Raw genomic sequence first — 20,341 nt, forward strand, 5'->3', positions numbered from 1 at the left:
TATTTAATGCAAAATGACAATTGTCCTTTTTTGTTCAATAAAGACCATAAAAGAGAGTGAAACAGGAAGCACTTAAAAAAGATATAAAGGTCCATATTAAAACAGAAATGCTGGTACAAAGTGAGAATAAATGGGGGGGGGGGAATGATTTAAAAAAAATTGTAAAGTGCAAATGGGAGATGGAATGTAGATAACATTTAAATTAGATTAATATAGAAAAAAAAAGGAATAAAAGATATCTAAATACAATAAACCCTTTTGTTAATGGACTTCAACTTAACAGACTTCAGAAATAATGGACAGCATCCACTGAAAATCAAATTTTTCATCTGTATTAGACCCATTGATACAACTGTCTCAGTCTGATTGTATTTGCAATCAGTTAAAATATTTTCATGGTAAAGCAAAGTGCTGAGGAGGTAGAATTTTTCTCACCATCAGTCTGCAAAGCATGCTAAACATCAGTAGTAGTAGTGGCATATGATGCAAGAAAGCAAGTGTATGAGCTTATGCAGCATTAGCCAAAAAAAAAAAAAAAAATTCACACAACCATTCCCCCATGCCCTCTAAATGTGTGTCCAGTTCCTCCTTAAATTTATTTAAATTATCAACTTCCATAACAGATAGAAATTTGTTCCAGCAATTAACCACCCGCTGGCAGATATAAGCTAGTCTGTAATCAAGTCACAAAGGAGGTTAGGCAGGCAAAGGCAGATTACGAGAAATCTTTGGCAAAGGATGCTAAGAAAAACAGCAAGAATTTCTTTACTTATATGAACTCTAAAAGGAAGGGGATGAATCTGATTGGTCCACTTGATATCGATGGTTTGATATCAAGGGGGCATACTAAGGGGTCAGGCATAGCAGGGAGTCATTTAAATTATTAGGGATGTACTCAAAAGCCCTACAAATGCTGAATATGCACTTTAGTCTGAGTTTCCACTGCTGTTATATGACACAGCAAACTTTCAATCATTTAATTACAGGAAATAAAGTATTACAACATTTAATGATCTAATGTTTATTTCATTTCATAGTACAGTACTTTTTCATAACATTTGGACAACTTAGAGATTATATGTATTTCTTTAGAGTTTAGAGAGGAGATAAGGCTCAAGGTTTTATTGTGATAATAAAGTTGGATCACTATATTGAAGCTAGTTCATAATGTGTTCTTGTGATACATAAAACCTCTAAAAGTATATAAAATCATTGCATTTCATGTGCATTTAAATCATTATATCATAATTTTGAAATTGGATTTATACTAAATTTTTGATAGTTCTGGACCAATTAGTAAATATATATGATTATGTATTTTTTATATTGATTGAATGTGCTTCAATTTTAATAGAACGATTCATGATTAGTAACAAAACATTTTCCTTTAAAAATTAATGTTATTAATATTTTATAGTTAATGCTTTCAATGAGCAAATCACTTTTTTGGACACACCGGGACATGCAGCATTCTCTGCAATGCGATTGAGAGGGGCTCATTCGACCAACATAGTTGTCCTTGTTGTTGCAGCAGATGATGGAGTTTTAGAACAAACCGTAGAATCAATTAAATTTGCCAATGAAGCAAATGGTAAGTATTTTTTTGTTTGTTTATTTATTTACTTACTGTTGCAATCATCCCCGATTTGTGCGGGGGTTACATTCCAGGAAAACACTACGCAATCCAAATCCGGGCAATGCAAAACATAGTTTATATGACATAATGAGGGTTCCGTACCTGGACACAAAAAAATTAAATTGAAAAAAATTGTCTTCCACGTAAGAAAAAAAATTACAAACATGTTCATAAAATTAATCTTGCTAATACTTACCTCTAGATTGTTAATCTAAATTCATTGCTTCATCGCTGTTTTCCTGTGATAAACTTGCAAGAGTATCTAGCATTTTTTGAAAAAATTAGTTAAAATTGTTTGCTTAGCAGCATGTCTATAAATTCCTTCATAAGGAACTAAAGCTAGTGATAAAGTTCTGCAAAAATCTAAACTCCTCTCCAAATTAGGATCCATATATAGAGCTCCTTGGCTATGCTGATTTGCAAGTCTTAAAAACTCAGCAGTCAAATTTTTGTATGTATCTTCTTCATTTTTATCATTTTTGTTATCTTCTTCTTGTGAAAAAATATCATCCGCTGATAATTGTTCTTGATGAGATTCAAGGACTTCTGTGATATCTGCTGGTTCAAATCTCTCTCCGCTAATCATTTTGCCAATTCTCACAACCTCGACTACCTCTGGCATTTTCACCGTGGCTTCTTTAGTGTAGCTTTGTGGCCACAACTTTTTCTTAACAACAATGAAGGTCAGATGCAACAAATGTTGGCATCTTAACTTCATTGTTGAGTTCTTAACTTCACCCCAAGTGAACTCAATATTTTTTACAGCATCAGGAATGTTATAATTGTGACAATAATCTCGAATTGAAACACTGCCCATTCCATCAGTAGCTTATACCAATTATAAAAAAGATCTTCTTAGGTAATAAAGTTTTTAAAGGAAGCTATAACACCTTGGTCCATTGGCTGAATTAACGAACTTATATTTGCTAAAAGAAAGGTAACTTTCACATTTGGGTGCAGATCAGATAAATGTGCAGGATGACTGGGTGCATTGTCGAGAATAAGCAAGATTTTGAATGCTATGTTCTTCTTCAGGCAGTATCTTTTTGTTTCGATGCAAAAGCAATTTAGAAACCTATCCTCAAAGATTTTAGCTGTCATCCAGGCTTTTTTGCTCGATTTCCAGTGAACTGGTAAGGAGCTTTTTGATATTCCTTTAAAAGCACTAGGATTTTCTAATCTATAAATTAGAAGTGGTTTACACTTAAAGTCATCTTCTGCATTGCCAGATAACAAAAGTGTTAACCTATCTTTTGCTGCTTTGAAACCTGGGGCGGTTTTCTCTTCTTTTGAAATGAATGTTCTGCTTGCCTTACACTTCCAAAATAAGCTGGTCTCATCAGCATTAAACACTTGACTTGCTAGATAGCCCTCAGTTGCAATAATATCCTTTAAACTTTTCGGATACAAAGAAGCAGCTTCTGCATCTGCACTGGCTGCTTCGCTCGCTAATTTTAGATTGTGAAGACTTTATTTTTTTTTAAATATTCAAACAAGCCTTTATTGGCCTGAAAGATGTCTGCATTGGATGGACTGGCTTTTTCTTGTAAGCAATTAAAAATTTGCAAAGCTTTGGCACAAATAATATCTGAACTAAGAGGCATTCTCTTTTAATTAAGATCTTCCATCTGGAAAGTAAGTAATTTTTCAGTTTCCTCTATTAACAAATTTCTCACTTTTGTTGTGCTTTTTGTAGCCATTGATGTGGAACAGATAACCAAACTTTTAATTTTCTCTGCATTTTCCTGAATTCTTCAAATGCTAGATTCATTTATGCTGTATTTCTTGGCCAATGTCACAACTTTTTCACCATTTTCTAACTCCTTAATGATTTTTAATTTTTCTTCTAAATTTAAAATTTTTTTTGTTGCAGATTTGCTCATTTTAGGCACTAATTATAGACAAGAAATATTAAATCAGCAAAAGCAATGCTTACTGATTAAAACACTTTACATTGCGCAAACCAGAAAAAGATTCTGTCTGAACTGCTAACATAGGATAACTGAGTTCCTGAATGAGGAAGTTGTTTCAAAAATAACTAGACAAACACACCATCGTTTATTGCTGTTTGGTTATAATGATCGACTTTGAACGCCTTTGTGATATTTTTCTAAAGCACATTTCTGGAGGTCACGACCATAAAACAATAAAAACAATTTGCACTTTCCGGTTTATTGGGATTTTCTGTTATTGCAATCTAATTATAAATGGATGGTAAACACAATCGTATTGCATTTGCAATAATACAGACAGCTGGAATTCCGTGGGATTTAACGTTATTATAGTGAAATGTGTTGTTTCTCCTTCAATCATATAAAAAACATGAATAAATTTTCAAAATCTGCACTTCATTCTTATTTTTGGAGCTCCGTAAACAAAAATTGCACAGGTGGCGAAACTCACTGTGCAATCTAAAATTTTGGTAGTAAATACCTGACCATGCAACAAAAAAACCACACAAATTGAGGGATGACTGTATTTATTTTTGTTATGGTAATCCAAACTAAACTTTTGTGAATTTCTGAAGAGTTAGTATCATTAATAGACTCCTCAATGTGGGCATCTGTAAATGGTAAGGGGACTTGTCATTGATGCTGCTGGATCTTCAGTCAGTAACAGTAACAGTCAGTATCCAGTGTCTGCAGCCCTTGAACACCTTCGTTAATGGTATGACACAACACGAAGAGAGTGGACTCAGATAATAATTGGTAGATAATATTAGCATTAGTAGAGGCATATGATGTAAGAAAGCAAGCTTATGCAGCATCAGCAAAAAAAAAAAAAAAAAAAATCCCTTCCACTTCACCCCTCCATTCGTTCGAAATACCTGTCCAGCTGAGCCTTAAATTTATTTAGGCTACCAACTTCCACAACAAGGGATGAAAGTCTGTTCCACCAACCAACTACCCGCTGGCTAAAGGCAAATTTCCGCACATCTATCCTACATCTGTCTTTCCTCAATTTGAATTTATGCCCTCTCAGGTGATTATTCTGAGCAACAGGCAGTATCCCATCAGCATTGAGCATGCTCAAACCATTCAAGGCTTTGTACACCTCTATCAGATCACCTCGCCGGTGCCTAGTCTAAAGAAAGACACTGTAATTTGCAAAACTTAAGCCTTTCTTCGTAAGAGCAACTCTTCGTTCTGTTCACTAACCTTGTTGCCCTTCTCTGTACTCGTTCCAGCAGCTCTACATCCTTCTTGAAACGAGGCCTCCAGACCTGTATACAATACTCAAGGTGCGGCCTGACCATTGCCTTATACAAGGGAATAATCACCTCCCTATCACTGCTAGAAAAATTCCTGTATATCATTGATAAGACACCATGAGCTGCTCTTGCAGCCCATCTGCACTGTTCAGAGAACTTCATATCTGCCTGCACGATTACCCCCAGGTCCTTTTCATTCTCTGCCACTGTCAGTGTAGTACCACAGAGTTGATACGTTGCTCTGGGGTTGCTGCTTCCCATATGTAGTACTTTACATTTGTCAAGGTTAAACTTCATTTGTCACCTCTCAGCCCATCTGCTCAACCTTTCCAGATCCTGTTGCAGCAGCATAGCGTCAGTAGCATCCTTAACAACCCTGCCAACCTTTGTATCGTCTACAAACTTGGACATTAAGCTTGATATACCATCATCAATATTATTTATAAATACAGAAAACAATGGACCCAACACTGAACCCTGAGGGACTCCACTAATAACATTAGTCCATGATGAGCAGTGTCCATTAATTACCACTCTCTGTCTTCTGCCACTCAACCATCCCTTTATCCATAGCAACAATTTGCCACCAGTACCACACTGCTCCAATTTGTGAAGCAGTCTTCCATGTGCAACAGTATCAAAAGCCTTTCTAAGATCCAAATATAGAATATCAAAGTTATTCCCTGCATCCAATTCTTTTGTGACTACATCATAGTATCCAATCAAATTGGTGAGGCAAGACCTTCCCTTACCAAAACCATGCTGTGTCTGAGCTATAACTGAATTCTTGTCAAGATGATCCTCCTGCACTGCTTCTTTAACCAGTGCTTCCATTAATTTTCCTGGAACACTAGTTAAACTCACAGGTCTATAATTACTTGTGTCAGCCTTTGATCCTCCTTTGTGAATTGGGGTTACATTTGCACATCTCCAGTCTGTGGGTACCTTTTTTTTTTTTTTTTTTTTTTTCATATTAGCATTAGCATTAGTAGAGTCACATGATGCAAGAAAGCAAGCTTATGCAGCATCAGCCAAAAAAAAAAAAAAAAAAAAACCCCTCCCATTTCACCCCTCCATTTGTTCCAAATGCCTGTCCAGCTCAACCTTAAATTTATTTAGGCTATCAACTTCCACAACAAAAGATGGAAGTCTGTTCCCCAAATCAACTACCCACTTGCTAAAGGCAAATTCCTGCACATCTATTCTACAATTGTCTTTCTTCAATTTGAATCTGTGGCCCCTCAGGTTCTTAATCTGATCAAGATTGAAATCCCATCGGCATTCAGCTTGCTCAACCCATTCAAGGTCTTATAGACCTCAATCAGATCACCTCGCAGTTGCCAACTCTCCAGTCTCTGCAATTTGCAGAACTTAAGCATTTCTTCGTAAGAGCACCCCTTTGTTCCCCTCACATCTTGTTGCCTTTCTTTGTACTCGTTCTAGCAACTCTATATCCTTCCTGAAATGAGGCCTCCAGACCTGTACACAGTACCCTAGGTGTGGCCAGACCATTGCCTTGTATAACGCGTAATCACGTCCCTGTCCCTGCTAGCAAAATTCCTATATATCATTGACAAGACTCCGTGACCTGCCCTGGCACCCCATCTGCACTGCTCAGCGAACTTCATATTTGACTGCACAATTACCCTCCAGGTCTTTTTCACTTTCCACTTCCCTGAGTGTAGTACCTTACAGTTGGTAGGTTTCTCTTCAGTTATCGCTATCCATATGCAGTACTTTGCATTTGTCAACGCTAAACTTCAGTTACCAATTCTCAGCCCATTTGCCTAAATTTCCTAGATCCAGTTTGATAGCATACTGTCTTTACTGTCGTTAACTACCCTGCCAACTTTTGTATCATCTGTAAACTTGGACATTAAACCTGATATACCTTCATCAATATCATTGATAAATATACAAAACAACAATGGGCCCAACACCAAATCCTGGGGAACTCCACTAATAACATTAATCCACGAAGAGCAGTGTCAATTGATTACCACTCTCTGTCGTCTCCTACTCAACCATCCTTCATCCATTGTATCAACTTACCCTAGGCGCCACCATAGCCAGATGGGCATTAGCAGCAGTGCATAGCACGCACTTCTTGATTAGACCACGGTTCGAGCCCGTGAGCCACCAAATATGGAGGATGTGGAAAGGTCAGGGAATGACCTGCGCATATCCCCGGAGCAATATGGCCTTAGTTGCTAATGTTCCTAAAAACCAAATAACAACAACGTCAACTTACCCTTAATGCCATATCTCTCAAATTTGTACAGCATTCTTCCATATGCAACAGTATCAAAAGTGTTCCTGAAATCCAAGTATATGATATCAAAATTATTTTTGGCATTCAGTTCCTTTGTGACCACATCATAGTATTCATTCAAATTGGTCAAACAAGACCTCTCTTTAACAAACCCATGCTGTGTCTTAACTATTGCTGCAGTCTTGTCTAGATGAACCTGCAATGCTTGTTTAACCAATGATTCCATTATTTTCCCTGGAACACAAGTTAAACTAACAGGTCTATAGTTACATGTGTCACCCTTTGTGAATTGGTGATACATTTACACACCTCCAGTCCATGGGGACCTCCCCTGGGTCTAAGGGAGCTCCCATAATTATGGCTAAGGGTTTGCTTACTTCTATTGCTGCCTCCTTTAATATAACTGGATAGATCCCATCCACCCTAGGTGCCTTTTTTTATGTGTAACTTCAACAATTTCTCCTCCACTTTGCTCTCATTTATTACAAAAACGCTTAGCTCCCTATTAGAGTTTGATAAAGATCAGTCAATCCCCTCATTGCATAGCTCCTCATGTGTGAAAATAGATGCAAAATACTCATTCAGTTTATCATCTACCTAAGCATGATCATCAATAGTAAACCCATCTGTGTTAAGTGGTCCAATCTGATTCATCCCTTTCCTTCTAGAGTTTGCATAAGTAAAGAACTCTTTGCTGTTTTTTTTTTTTTTTGCATCCTTTGCCAAGGATTTCTCGTAATCTGACTTCATCTGCCTAACCTCTTTGTGACTTGATTACAGACTAGTTTATATCTGCCGTAGGCTTCTGTGTCACCTGATACTTTATATGCATTCCATACATTTTTCTTCTCTGCCACGAGGAAAGAAGAAAAATGTATGGGATGCATATAAAGTTCATCTGACACCCATTTAGGCCTAAACCTTGAACAGTATTTCTTAGTTGGAATGAAAAGCCTAGTAGCCTCCAAAATTAAATCCCTGAAGGTTTCCCATTTAGAATTCAACATTGGTAACATCATCAGTTGATCCCACTGTACAGAATTTAAAAACTGTCTGAGATCCCTCTAGTCACCTTTACGAAAGCAATAGCCCTTCCCTTTAGCCTTGATGGTACTTACATCTTCAAGTAATTCCTACATCAGTATATTGTGGTCACTGTCACCCAGGTTCCTTTATCTGCAAATTCGTAATGCATGAATAATCCCTACTGATAATTAGATCAAGAGTATTATTCCCTCTAGTCGCCTCTCGAACATGTTGCTGTAGAAAACAGTAATCCAAAAAATCCACAAAAGTCATGCTGGTGTGCGAGTGACCAAACCACAAGTTCCAGTTGATATCCGGAAAGTTAAAATCCCCCATTATAAGACATTCTGATTTACTGGCCCACTCTATTTCTCTGCACTATTGCTCATTATACTCATCAGATTCATTAGGCCTATAACACACGTACACACCTACTCTCATTTTTCCTTTCCCCGTGCTTATGTCACACCAAGCACTCAACATTGCATTGTCCACCAACATCAATTGGATGCACTTCGTTAGATTTTGTGTGTTTCTTAACTAACAGCATAACCTCTCCTCCCTTCCTGTCTTGTCTAGCCTTTCTGTACACATTGTACACCCCCAAATTCCAATTCTGCACTGCTTATATCTGTGTGACACCATGTCTCTGATATCCAACAATATCTGCCTTTGATGTCTTGACTAGCACTTCAAGCTGATCAAATTTATTAACTATACTCCATGCAAGTATACATGCACCTGTTTCTACTCTTAGTTACTCTAACACATCCCATGTATTTATTTGTTCCACTGTGACTCCCAGCAGTCTTGGAAATCTCTATTGCCTTTCTTTCCAGGCTGCTGCTCATTCTAATAGAAGTGCAAGAATCACTTTTGCCTCTGCCTGTGGCCACTGTTAATCTTTTAGTCTGTGTATCCCCCACAAGCTAGTAGTTTTCTGACCTACCTAACACTGCCTCAATAGCATCAGCAAATATTCTTGCACCCTTTCTATTTAAGTGTATCCCATCCCTGTAGAAGCAGTCTCTCCTGTCAACAAGCACAGACCAGGCTTAAAAAAATTCTACCACTTGAGCCTTGCACAATCTCTCCAGGGCCGAATTGATTAACAAGGCTCTCATCATATAATCCCAACCATCGTGTCTGGGCAGAATTGCAGACACTTTGAAATTCAACCCTAATTCTGGCTTTTTTTCAACAGTGACCTATACTTGTTAAGTAATGCTGCAGATCTCTTAATCTTAATGTCATTAGTTCCATTGTGTCCTACAATATCACCTTTTGTGCCCTTAAAAAATCGTATCTGCTCTACAACGTCATCAACTTTTGCCCCTGGCAGACATACTCTGGTTGTGTTCCACCTATCCTTCTTGCATAGTATATTCCCCATCTCCCTGAAAATAGTCACCAACAATAACTAGTTCCTTTGGGACCAATGCATTCTGCCTTTTAGATTGCTTCTGTGTTACCTGATGCATAGGAGTGAGCTCTGCCATTGAGCTGGGCAGCTGAAAACTTGATGGGCCCTCATATTAATTTCTTCAATTTCATTTACCCTACACCTCAAGCTCTCATAGACGCCTATCAGAATGCTGTGTTGGTGCCTAATTTCTTGGCACTAGACACCTAGCACACACAAGACATCCTCCTTGGCTAGATCATGTCCTGTTTTAGAAAGGTCGGGGAAACATTTCACACATTTTTTGAGATTGTGATGTGTTGGAGAATTGGCTCCTTCGTTTCTCCCCCGAGTCACAGCCATCGTGCTAGTCTGATCTTTGCTTCGCAGCTCTAGTCTGGGTCATGATTTTCGTTTAAATATAATTTAATTAACAATGAAATTTAATAAGATTAATAACATTTTTGATTAATTGATAATACTATAATACGCTAACAGATTCCTAATTGAGTGCTTCGTATTACGCTATCCAGTTTTGCTTTATACCTTACGCTATCAGTTCGAGATATATATATATATATATATATGTTACTCTATTTCTTATTGACTCCAATATGGTGGCTAGTTCATTGATATTGGTGCCAACTCTGTGAGTCATAGCATCCAAAAATCGCTAGTTAAATTCAGAATAAGAAGCTAATGAATGCTATTAAACCTGTTTTTAATATCTCTGTAAAACACAATGTATGTTAATTAATGCAGAATACGGTAAAAATTAAAAATACTTATCCCTTTACAGCAGCCAAAAATGCACCAACTGTTCGATTCCGCAAATAGAGCACCCTCTCTTTGCTTCTAACAAACTTATTTAACAAACTCTTTAATTTCCCCTCTCTTTAACAAACTTCCATATAGTGAATTTTTTTGATTTCTCCTTGGTCATTACATTGAAAATAGTTTCCATATAACGAACTGATTTTGAGAGACCAGGGTACACATCGTTCTCACCTCTGTCCTTTAGGCAATAGAGCTGATGCTGAAAGCACGAATTAAGAGCTAAAGGGATTAAAAATTAATCACTTTAGCTTTTAAGAGCTAAAGGGTTTAATTTTTAACAGCACAAATTAAGAGCTAAAACATTCCACAATTTAATGGTGACTGTAAAACCTACACAATCACGTCTACTGTACTGAGAAATCTCGCTACTCAACTAGAATGAAAGATAGAATGAATAGGTTGGGCACTGAGTGAACTAGGAATTTTGGTAAAAGGGAATAAATGGCAGTTTTGGTGAAAGAAAGAGTGACCTAGCATGAGGGAAAGAGAGAGTGAATGGAAATGAGTGGAAGAGCAAATGTAATTGGTCGAAAGAATACAAAATTAAAAATAACTTACACTACTTTATATATACTAACAAACATTTACTGACCACATAAACACTATCACTGCATTCTCCCCTGGCCTGCAAAAAAAAAAACAAAAAAACTTGCGGCTAGGCCTGCACCACAACTGAAGAATAACAGTAAGTTGAGGTGCTCAGAGAGGGCAGTGCAGAAAGCAAGAGTCGAATAAATGAAATAAGAGCTAGAAGAATGAATGAAAGTGTAAGTGTGTGAGAAAAAGAACACAAACCATAAATGCTACAGTTAAGTACACACTAACCCTAGTTTTAATTAGTATTTAAAGTTACATTACACATCATTGCATTCCTCCTGGTGTGTGAGAAAAAGATGAATGAGTATGAGTGAAAAAAAAAAAAAAAAAATATATATATATATATATATATACACACACAAAACTTGGGGGAGAAAAAATTATAAAATAAGAAAAAGGTAATAAAAAAAAAAAGAATGCAAGTAGAGTGAGAATGCAGATTATGAATAAAGTAAATGTTTGTCTCTCCCACCCCTTCGCCTGGTGGGTCCCCGCTGCCAGCTGACATATCCCACCCCCAGAGCGGGGCAGCTTGGCCTTCTTACCGGATTCGACACTACATGGACATGACAACCATCACTGACAAAGACATACTGTGGCTTTACTGCCGACATGCCATTGGTGATCTGAACTGGGTACTCTAACCTGGTTCCCTTTAAAACCCCATCCCGGGTTTTAAAGGTTTTAAAGGGGAGATAGGTCTCTGTCTCCCCCCATACTTCTCCTGGTGGAGCTCGTCTCCACTGACCTCTTTGGGGATGCCTACTCTATCGGCGCTATTCTTCTATCTGTTTTTCCCCTAGCATTCTTCCATATGCTTCAGTCTCTCCCCCTCTCACTAAACCAACCGAATACACCCCTTAACAATGCCGTCAAATTCTAATCAACGTCTAAATTCTACCGGTTTCGTGTAAATCTCTAAGACAACTAACACTATCTTTTATCTAGCGTATAGCCTCACATGTCTAAATTTAATAACATCAAAATATTCCCCGACTTATTAGGCCTTTTAACACTCTCTAGCGTTCTTAATATCTCTCTAGCTTTTAACTTTTGACTTCTAACTTTTAAAAGAAGTTAACTTTTAACGTCTCTCTAGCATTCAACCCCAAACCAGCGATTTCCAAACAGCAATCCCATAAAGCATTAATGTCAAGCGCATAAATTTTTTTTTTTTTTTAGCACCTAATCACTAAAATCCCAGGAAACTAGGTGGCAGGACCTGCCAGAGCAACTTGTTGTGATACTGGACACAACCGGCTAGCCTCCACACGGCGAAGTATGGGCAACGTTGGGCCCCACTAGGGGCCTGGCAGCCAATAAGCCGGACAAACAATGGGCACAACACATCACACTGCACAGACATGGCCCATGCACTTTCAAGTCTCTGGAGGTGCCTCCATAGCCAGGTGGGAAGGAGCAGCAGTGCTTAGCACACGCTTCTTGATTAGACCGGGGTTCGAGCCCGTCACCACCAAATACGGAGGATGCGGAAAGGTCAGGCAATGACCACCGCATATCCCGGAGCAATATGGCCTTAGTTGCTAATGCTCCTAAAAACCAAATAACAAACAAACATCAAGTCTCTGGCTTGACAGTGTACTGCCCTCGATACAGCGAACACACGTGGAGATGGGAGAAATCCCTGGTGCCATCTGACACCAACATACCTGTTATGTCCACAGCTATTGGCAAAGATTAAGGCATATTCCCAACGTGAACATTAGCTCTAGTCAACCTGTCTTCTACTGTAAGCACCCTATTAGAGAATTAGGAGAGAGTGATTTTTTTTTATCTGGGAAATTCATCTGTTGTTTCACAGAAATGAGTCATCCACACTTTCGCTAAATTTTACCTGTCTCTGTTTACATGGTATGTTTAAGTGATCCCTAAATCAGTTTTGTTTTAGCTGCTGTTCAAGTAATCTTCCAGTGTCTAAGAGGAAATCCTTGAGTGTAGTGAAAGTGCTTAATAATGTAGATCAGGATGGAAAAAATAAAAAAATAAATCGCTTAAAAATGTGGTATCCTTACAAGTAGTGTGTCGACCATTCTCAAAAACCATGTTCCAATCCTCAAACTGTTAGAGGAATCAGTATCCACTAGGAAGCATGAGAAATTATCCCTGTATGAAGATGTAGATGAAGCCGTGTTTAAGTGGGTGAAGTTGATTCAAGATCAAAAAATGCCTATATTCCGGCCATTAATAAAAGAAAGGCTATGGAGTACGCATCTTTTCTGGGGCATAAAACATACCAAGAAAGTTCTGGTTAGCTGGACAAATTTAAAAAGCACCATGGCTTACTCGAAAAAGTTATTTCTATTGAAAGTGGGGTTGTAATCGAAAAAGACTGTGCCCTTTGGAAAGAAAAAGTTTTGAAAAAAATTATGGAGGACTACGAGCCCAAAGAAATATTCAACGTTTCTGAAACAGATCTATTTTTAAAATCTTTGCAGAAAGGCACTGACTTTTAAAGTAAAAATTTGTGGAGGTCCTAAAGTCTCGAAACTTTATTAGATAGTTGGACAGACAACTTGAGTAGTTGAGACCCACCCGCTAATTTTTGAACAGAGGATTTTAAGTTTCGATATAAAGATGATGAAAGAAAAAAGAAAAAATAGAAAACAGAAAAAAAAAAAAAAATGAAGCTTGTTTTCTTCTCTCCGAATACCTGGTCTAAACTGCAGTAAAAATTAGCAGGTCTCGAATACTCAAGTTGTCTGTCCAACTGACTTTTAAAGGTGATAAATGTTTAGATGGTAAAAATAGTAAGGAGAGAATTAGTCTTGGTTGGTACAAATATGGCTGGTAATGAAAATCTGAAGCTTTTGGTAATAGGCAAAAGTAAACAGCCCCGATGTTTCAAAGGAGTAAAGTCACTAGAGTTGGACTACAACAAAAAAAATCTTGGATGAAAAGTGACATTTTTGAACAATGGATTTTTAGTTTCAATGGAAAGATGACAAAAGAAAACAGAAAAAATACGTTGATTGTCAGCAATTGCCCTGCTCACTTTCACTTAGTAATTTTGGTACTTACAAGTGTGAAGCTTGTTTACTTCTCTCCGAATGCCTAGTCTAAACTGCAGCCAAGGCATTATAAAGCACTTGAAAATGCACTACCGAAGGCGCATACTAAAAAAAAATTAAACTGAGAATAGAAACCAACCAATCTATAGATTCTGTTATAGATTTGTGGATGTGCATATCAGAGTTGACGAAAGTGTGGAGTCAAGATGTGGCGGAAACAACGATTAAGAATTGTTTCGCAGAAGCATGTTTTGCTAAAACTCCAATTAACACAGATGAGAGGGATGAACTGCTACAAGATATTGAGCAATCTTGGGAAGAAGCAATAGGTGTAATCAAAAGAGTATTCAAAGAACTAGTGAAAATATCAACGATTAGTTGGATGAAAATGAGGGCAATATTAAACCTACCAAACATGAAATGTTGGCAGCATTTGAAACTTTGCGTCGAGGCCTTCAATGTGAAGAAAATTGCCAGAAAATATATTTGAGTGTTTAAACTAATGTGAACATTTTTATGAACAACGTACAATAAAATCCAGTGTAGAACAAAAAATAACCAAATATTTTACGAAATAATTCTTTAAAGGGTACTCATATTTTATGCACATCATGTAAGTTGTCATTTCTTAATATGTATATATTAATAAATCGATTGTTTTAAAATGTTAGGGAATTTATTCATTCCCACTTATTTATGATTTATTTTCCATCTTTTACTATATTTCTGAATGTTGAATTACAATATTTTTCATTATTGAAAAGGTCATATTCCTTTATAACAAAATTTCTATTTAATGAATTTTTTCGAGTGAACAATCTATGTCGTTATCATCATCATCATCATCAGCCATTTTCAATCCACTGCAGGATGAAGGCCTCTCCAGCAACTTTCCAGTTCCTTCTGTTTTGAGCACTGGCCATCCATTTACTACCCAAAAACTCATGAATTTCATCTATCCATCTCCGACTTTGTCTTCCAGGTTTTCTTCTAGCTCCTCTTGGATACCATTCTGTTATTTTCTTAGTCCATCTGTCATCATGTCTTCGAGCTATGTGTCCTGCCCAAGACCATTTTAGTTCTTTAGTTTTGATAAGAATGTCCTTTACTTGAGTTTGCTGCCTAATCCATGTGTTTCTCTTCTTATCTAACAGTCTGATTCCCAATATAATTCGTTCCATTCTTCGCTGTGTAGTTCTCAGCTTCTCTTCCATTCTTTTGGTGAGTGCCCAAGTTTCACTTCCATAAGTCATGGTGGGGAGTATACATTGATTCATTATTTTACGTTTCAGACAAACTGGGATATTGCTCTTCAGTATGTGACTATATTTCCTGAATGCTATCCATCCAAAATTTATTCTTCTCTTGACTTCCACCCATTTATCATTATTACAGCTAATAACTTGTCCCAGATAAGTATATGACTCCACCTTTTCAATTACTGCTCCTTCAATCATTATTTCCCTTTCCGTGGCATACTTGTTCATCATTACTTTTGTTTTAGCCATATTCATCTTTAGTCCAAAATCCTTACTAACTGTGCATAACTGATTAAGATTTTCCTCTAATTCTTTGGGATCGTGGCTTATAACCACAATGTCATCTGCAAATCGTAAATGGTTTAGGTACTCTCCGTTCACATTGACTCCTTTCTGCGACCAGTCTAATCTTCTGAAAGCTTCCTCAAGGGCAGCAGTAAACAGCTTCGGAGATATTGTGTCTCCTTGTCGAACTCCTTTCTCGATTTTAAATTTGCTACTGTCTTTGTCTAGTCTAATAAAGGAGGTAGCACTCTCATATATTTTCTTCAAAATCATAATATATGGGGTATCTATGCCTTGTCTTTCCAGTGCCCGAAACATTGCCTTATGCTGTATGGAGTCAAATGCCTTTTCATAATCCACAAAAGCCAGGCATAATGGTGTTTTATATTCATTTGCTTTCTCCATTAGCTGTGATATTACATGAAGGTGATCCATAGTTGAGAATCCTGTCCTAAAGCCAGCTTGCTCTTTCGGTTGATTCTCATCAAGTATTCTTTCTAATCTGTTAGTAATGACCCTTGTGAACAACTTGTAGATGTGGGATAACAAGCTAATTGGTCTATAATTTCCAATTTCTGATTTATCTCCTTTCTTATGCAGCAAAACTATGATTGCATTATTCCACTGCTTAGGCGTCACACCTTTTCTAATGCACTTTGTGAAGAGCCTTGCCAGTTTTTGTGTTATGTCTCTTCCTCCTAGTTTTAACAACTCTACAGTAACTTCATCTTCCCCCGGGGCTTTTCGATTCTTCATTTTCTTCAATGCATGTTCTACCTCATCAGGAAGAATATCGGGTATGTCGTATGTGTTGCTACTTTGCAATCCATCTTCCCCAATGCTGGTATCAGACCCTCGCTCCTTGTATAATTCTCTATAGTAGTCTTCTGCTATTTGAATTATGCCTTCTCTGCTGTTTATAAGTACACCATCGCTATTCTTCAATTTCAGTATCATTTGTCTTTCTGTATTACTGCTCATGGCTGCTGATTTAAATCCTTTGTTTTCCCTTAATGCTTGTTCTACTTTTCTTGTGTTAAATCTTCTTATGTCCTCTCTGAGTCTCTTTCTAATGGCTTTGCATAACTCAGTATACTCAATTTTCTCCCTGTCAGTGTTTTTCTTGCTCTTCATTTGCCGTCTTCGGTTCATCATGACAAGTGTTTCTTGACTAATTTTTTCTTCTTTGGATTTCTGTTTCCCTATAGGTTTCTTGGGCTTTATCACTTTCAGAAAGTTGTAATATTCCTCGTCGATATCTTGGTCCTGAGCAGTCTGCAGAAGCTCAAACTTGTTTTTAAGTTCCAGTACATACTGCTTTTTCTCCTCCTCTGTTATCTCAAAGACCTTTGTATTATTTACTCGAGTCAGTTTTTTCCTTTCCTTTCCTACATCTATATCAAGTGTACATCTTACCATTCTGTGATCACTTCCAACATTTACCTTATTCAGGACGGTAACATCATTCACAATATATCTTCTGTTAGTGAGGATGAAGTCGATTTCATTAGTTGTTAATCCATTTGGACTCTTCCATGTCCACTTTCTGTTCACCCTTTTCTTGAAAAAAGTGTTCATTACTGACAGTCCTTGAGATTCTGCAAATTCCACAAGTCTTTCACCTCTTTTATTTCTTTCACCAATTCCAAAATTTCCTATAGTTCCTCTTTCTGCGCTGTTTTGCCTTTTTCCAACCTTAGCATTGAAGTCCCCCATAATAATAGTGTAGTGGGTTTTCTGCTCATCTAGAAGACTCTCAATTTCGGTGTACATTTCTTCAACCTCTTCATCATCATGGCTCGATGTTGGTGCATAAATCATTATAATCTTTAGCTTGTACCTCTTAGAAATCTTGAGTATTAGTCTTGACACCCTTGGTGATGTACTTTTGAATTCCAAAATGTTGTTTTTAAAATCTTTATGGACCAGAAACCCAACTCCACCTTCACTCCTTTCACTGTTTCCATTGGTGTACAGCAGATTTCCACTTGATAAACTTATAAGTGATTCATTTCTTCTTCTTGTTTCAGCCAAACCGATGATATTCCAATTGACATTTTCTAATTCCTTTTCCAGCTCTAATATCCTGTCTTCACCGATGAGTGATCGTACGTTATAACAGGCCAAGTTCATTTTCCGTGCATGGCAGCCTGGTCGTACCCAGAGATTCTTAGCACCCTCTGCTTCCACTCTGATCCTCTCGCTGCCGTAAGAGGGAGAGTGAAAGCTGCTGGGGACTGAGGGCCATTTGTATTGTTGTGCTCTCATTGCTGGAGGGTTTGGTCTTTTCCTCTTCACGCTGACCAGGCGTCTTGAAGAGAACCACTCTACACGTTCGTTGCCACCTAAGTGACATAACAGGGCTTACCATCGTGAAGGTGTGCATGAGTGGATTTTAGGGAGGCAGGCCAACCGGACTTCTCCTAAATCTTCTGTAATAGAGAGATATTGGATCCATCAGTGTTTTAGGCTGAGTGTCTGATAACACACAGGATACCTGTTCCCCTTTAAGCCCCTATGTCGTTATATAGAGGTCCAACTGTGTATATGTACATATATATATATATATATATATATATAAACTTAATTGCTAACTTTGTTTTATGTGCTATAAGGTATAAAACTTACAGTTGTATTGTAGTTGTAGATATGTAGCGTTAATACTATTGTAATAATTAAACATTATATGCTATTTTGGTGGGAGGCATTTCAGGCATTAAGGCCTAATGGTACTGCCTAGCAATTTGGTGTGCTAGTTCGCCTAAAGATGCGCCTCTGTAGCCAGGTGGGCAGGAGCGGCAGTGCATAGCACACACTTCTTGATTAGACCAGGGTCGAGCCAGTGACCACCAAATACGGAGGATGCAGAAAGGTCAGGGAATGACCACCGCATATTGTCGGAGCAATATGGCCTTAGTTGCTAATGCTCCTAAAAACCAAATAATAACAATAACATCGCCTAAAGATCTATGTTGTAATTTTACAATAAAAATATGTTAAAAGTGAATATAAAAGGTTAGAGGAAATGGAAAAATTAATTAAAGCTAAAGGGTTATAAAAAGGAATATAATAATGAATAAAGAATAAAGAGTAAATAAGGAGGAAGGAAAAAATTAGTAAAAAATTACATTCATCCACTTGGCCATCTCTAGGCCACTTCCTCGGGGCTTTGAGTGGACTGATAGCCATATTAAATGAAAGTCTCTGCGTACCCGTTTCTATTCCCAGTAACAGATTTCTAAAATTCATTATCTATTTTTAGTTTTGGGTGGCCTAAATATATAACTATATTAAATGTGACTGAAAATTAAATTAAATTTTATTTTAGATTAGTAGCAATATGGAAAAAAAATGTGGAAAAAAGAGCAGTAATTTTTTTTTATTCTTCTTCATATTTTCAGCCTATATGTATATATCATTCCTATAGTATATATACAGGGTGCATAGAAACTCTACCAACAAACTTGAACAGGTGATAGAGGGTACCCAACGAAACATTTTTGTCAAGTAAACATAGGTCGTAAATGAGTCGTTATAGCAGCATCTGGTGAGTATGGGCTTGGCACATCCAGGGTCCTGAGCTGGATATTATCATTCTTCTCTTTCTAGGTGAATCCCTTCTATTTCTGACTCTCTCTCTCTCTCTCTCTCTCTCTCTCTCTCTCTCTCTCTCTCTCTCTCTCTCTCTCTCTCTCTCTCTCTCTCTCTCTCTCTCTCTCTCACAGGGGTAACTCAATTTTTTTTTTGACTGGTGCAGCAAAAGCCTCAGGCTTCCTTGCACCATATGCACTGCTAGGACACCCCGGTTTGAGGAACAGGTTTTACAGGTCTTCGCTAATACTCCTTCTACCAGCACAAGAGCCATGGCACACCGATTGGGTGTATGGCATTGTGTGGGATGTGGGGGCACGAAGCGGGACTACATCCTTTCTGATGCCAGAAAGTGCATGCACTAGAACCTGCTGACTTTGCCCACTGTGTCGAGTTCTCCCACTGGTTTTTACAGGAAACCAACTTGCAGCCTGATTTTTGCCAATAATGTGCTTTACACTGATGAGGCATATTTCACCCAAGAGGGATTGTTCACAGCCGCAACAGTCACGTGTGGGGAGAGAATAATCCCCCATTCAATGGTTGAACATGACTACCAACACAGGTTTGTGTCAATGTGTGGGCTGGCATTGTGGGAAACGTTTTAGTTGGACCATACATGTTGCCTGCACGTTTAGATGGACAACTCTATTTGCGTTTTCTAGAGCAAACATTTCCAGAGTTCTTGGAGGATGTTCCTCTGATTTTCCGAGCACAAATGTGGTTCTAACATGATTGCGTTACCACCACATTTTGACAGATGTGTACGTGGACAGTTACATACAACCTTTCCGGGCAGATGGATTGGTTGAGGTGGCCAGCAAGGTCGCCTGATCTGACTTGTTTGGACTTTTTATTTTGGGGATACATGAAGACTCTTGTGTATGAAATGCCAGTTGACACAGGGGAGGAACTTATAGCATGGATTATCACAGCAAGTTTAGAGATACAAAACACTTCTAGGAACCTCCAACGCTACAACGTTCAATGATGTGTCGGTGTGAGTTATGCATTGAACATCACGGTCACCAGTTCAAGCACTTCTTATGAATTATTCTTTCTATTTTGTGTGCAACAGCAAATGATTTGTATACATCTAACAACATTAAATTACTGAATGTGTTCTGATTTTTACAACCCTTTTCTGCTGCTATAATATTCATTTACACCTATGTTTACTTGACAAAAAATGTTTC

At 37.8% G+C, this 20,341-nt stretch overlaps 1 protein-coding gene across 3 annotated transcripts in view; it reads left to right on the plus strand.

Annotated features, from left to right (window-relative positions):
* Nucleotides 1-20,341, plus strand: part of mIF2 (mitochondrial translation initiation factor 2) — a 405,187-nt gene that overhangs the window by 139,198 nt on the left and 245,648 nt on the right. For all 3 annotated transcript variants that reach the window (XM_090379811.1, XM_090379813.1, XM_090379812.1), the window contains exon 7: nt 1,418-1,591. In XM_090379811.1, coding sequence (XP_090235937.1) covers nt 1,418-1,591 — 174 coding nt within the window. The remainder of the gene's footprint in view (nt 1-1,417; nt 1,592-20,341) is intronic.

The sequence above is a fragment of the Mastigoproctus giganteus genome, chromosome 8, assembly GCF_048544385.1.
Source record: "Mastigoproctus giganteus isolate SK-2022 chromosome 8, ASM4854438v1, whole genome shotgun sequence".
In the NCBI taxonomy this organism is placed as follows: domain Eukaryota; kingdom Metazoa; phylum Arthropoda; class Arachnida; order Uropygi; family Thelyphonidae; genus Mastigoproctus; species Mastigoproctus giganteus.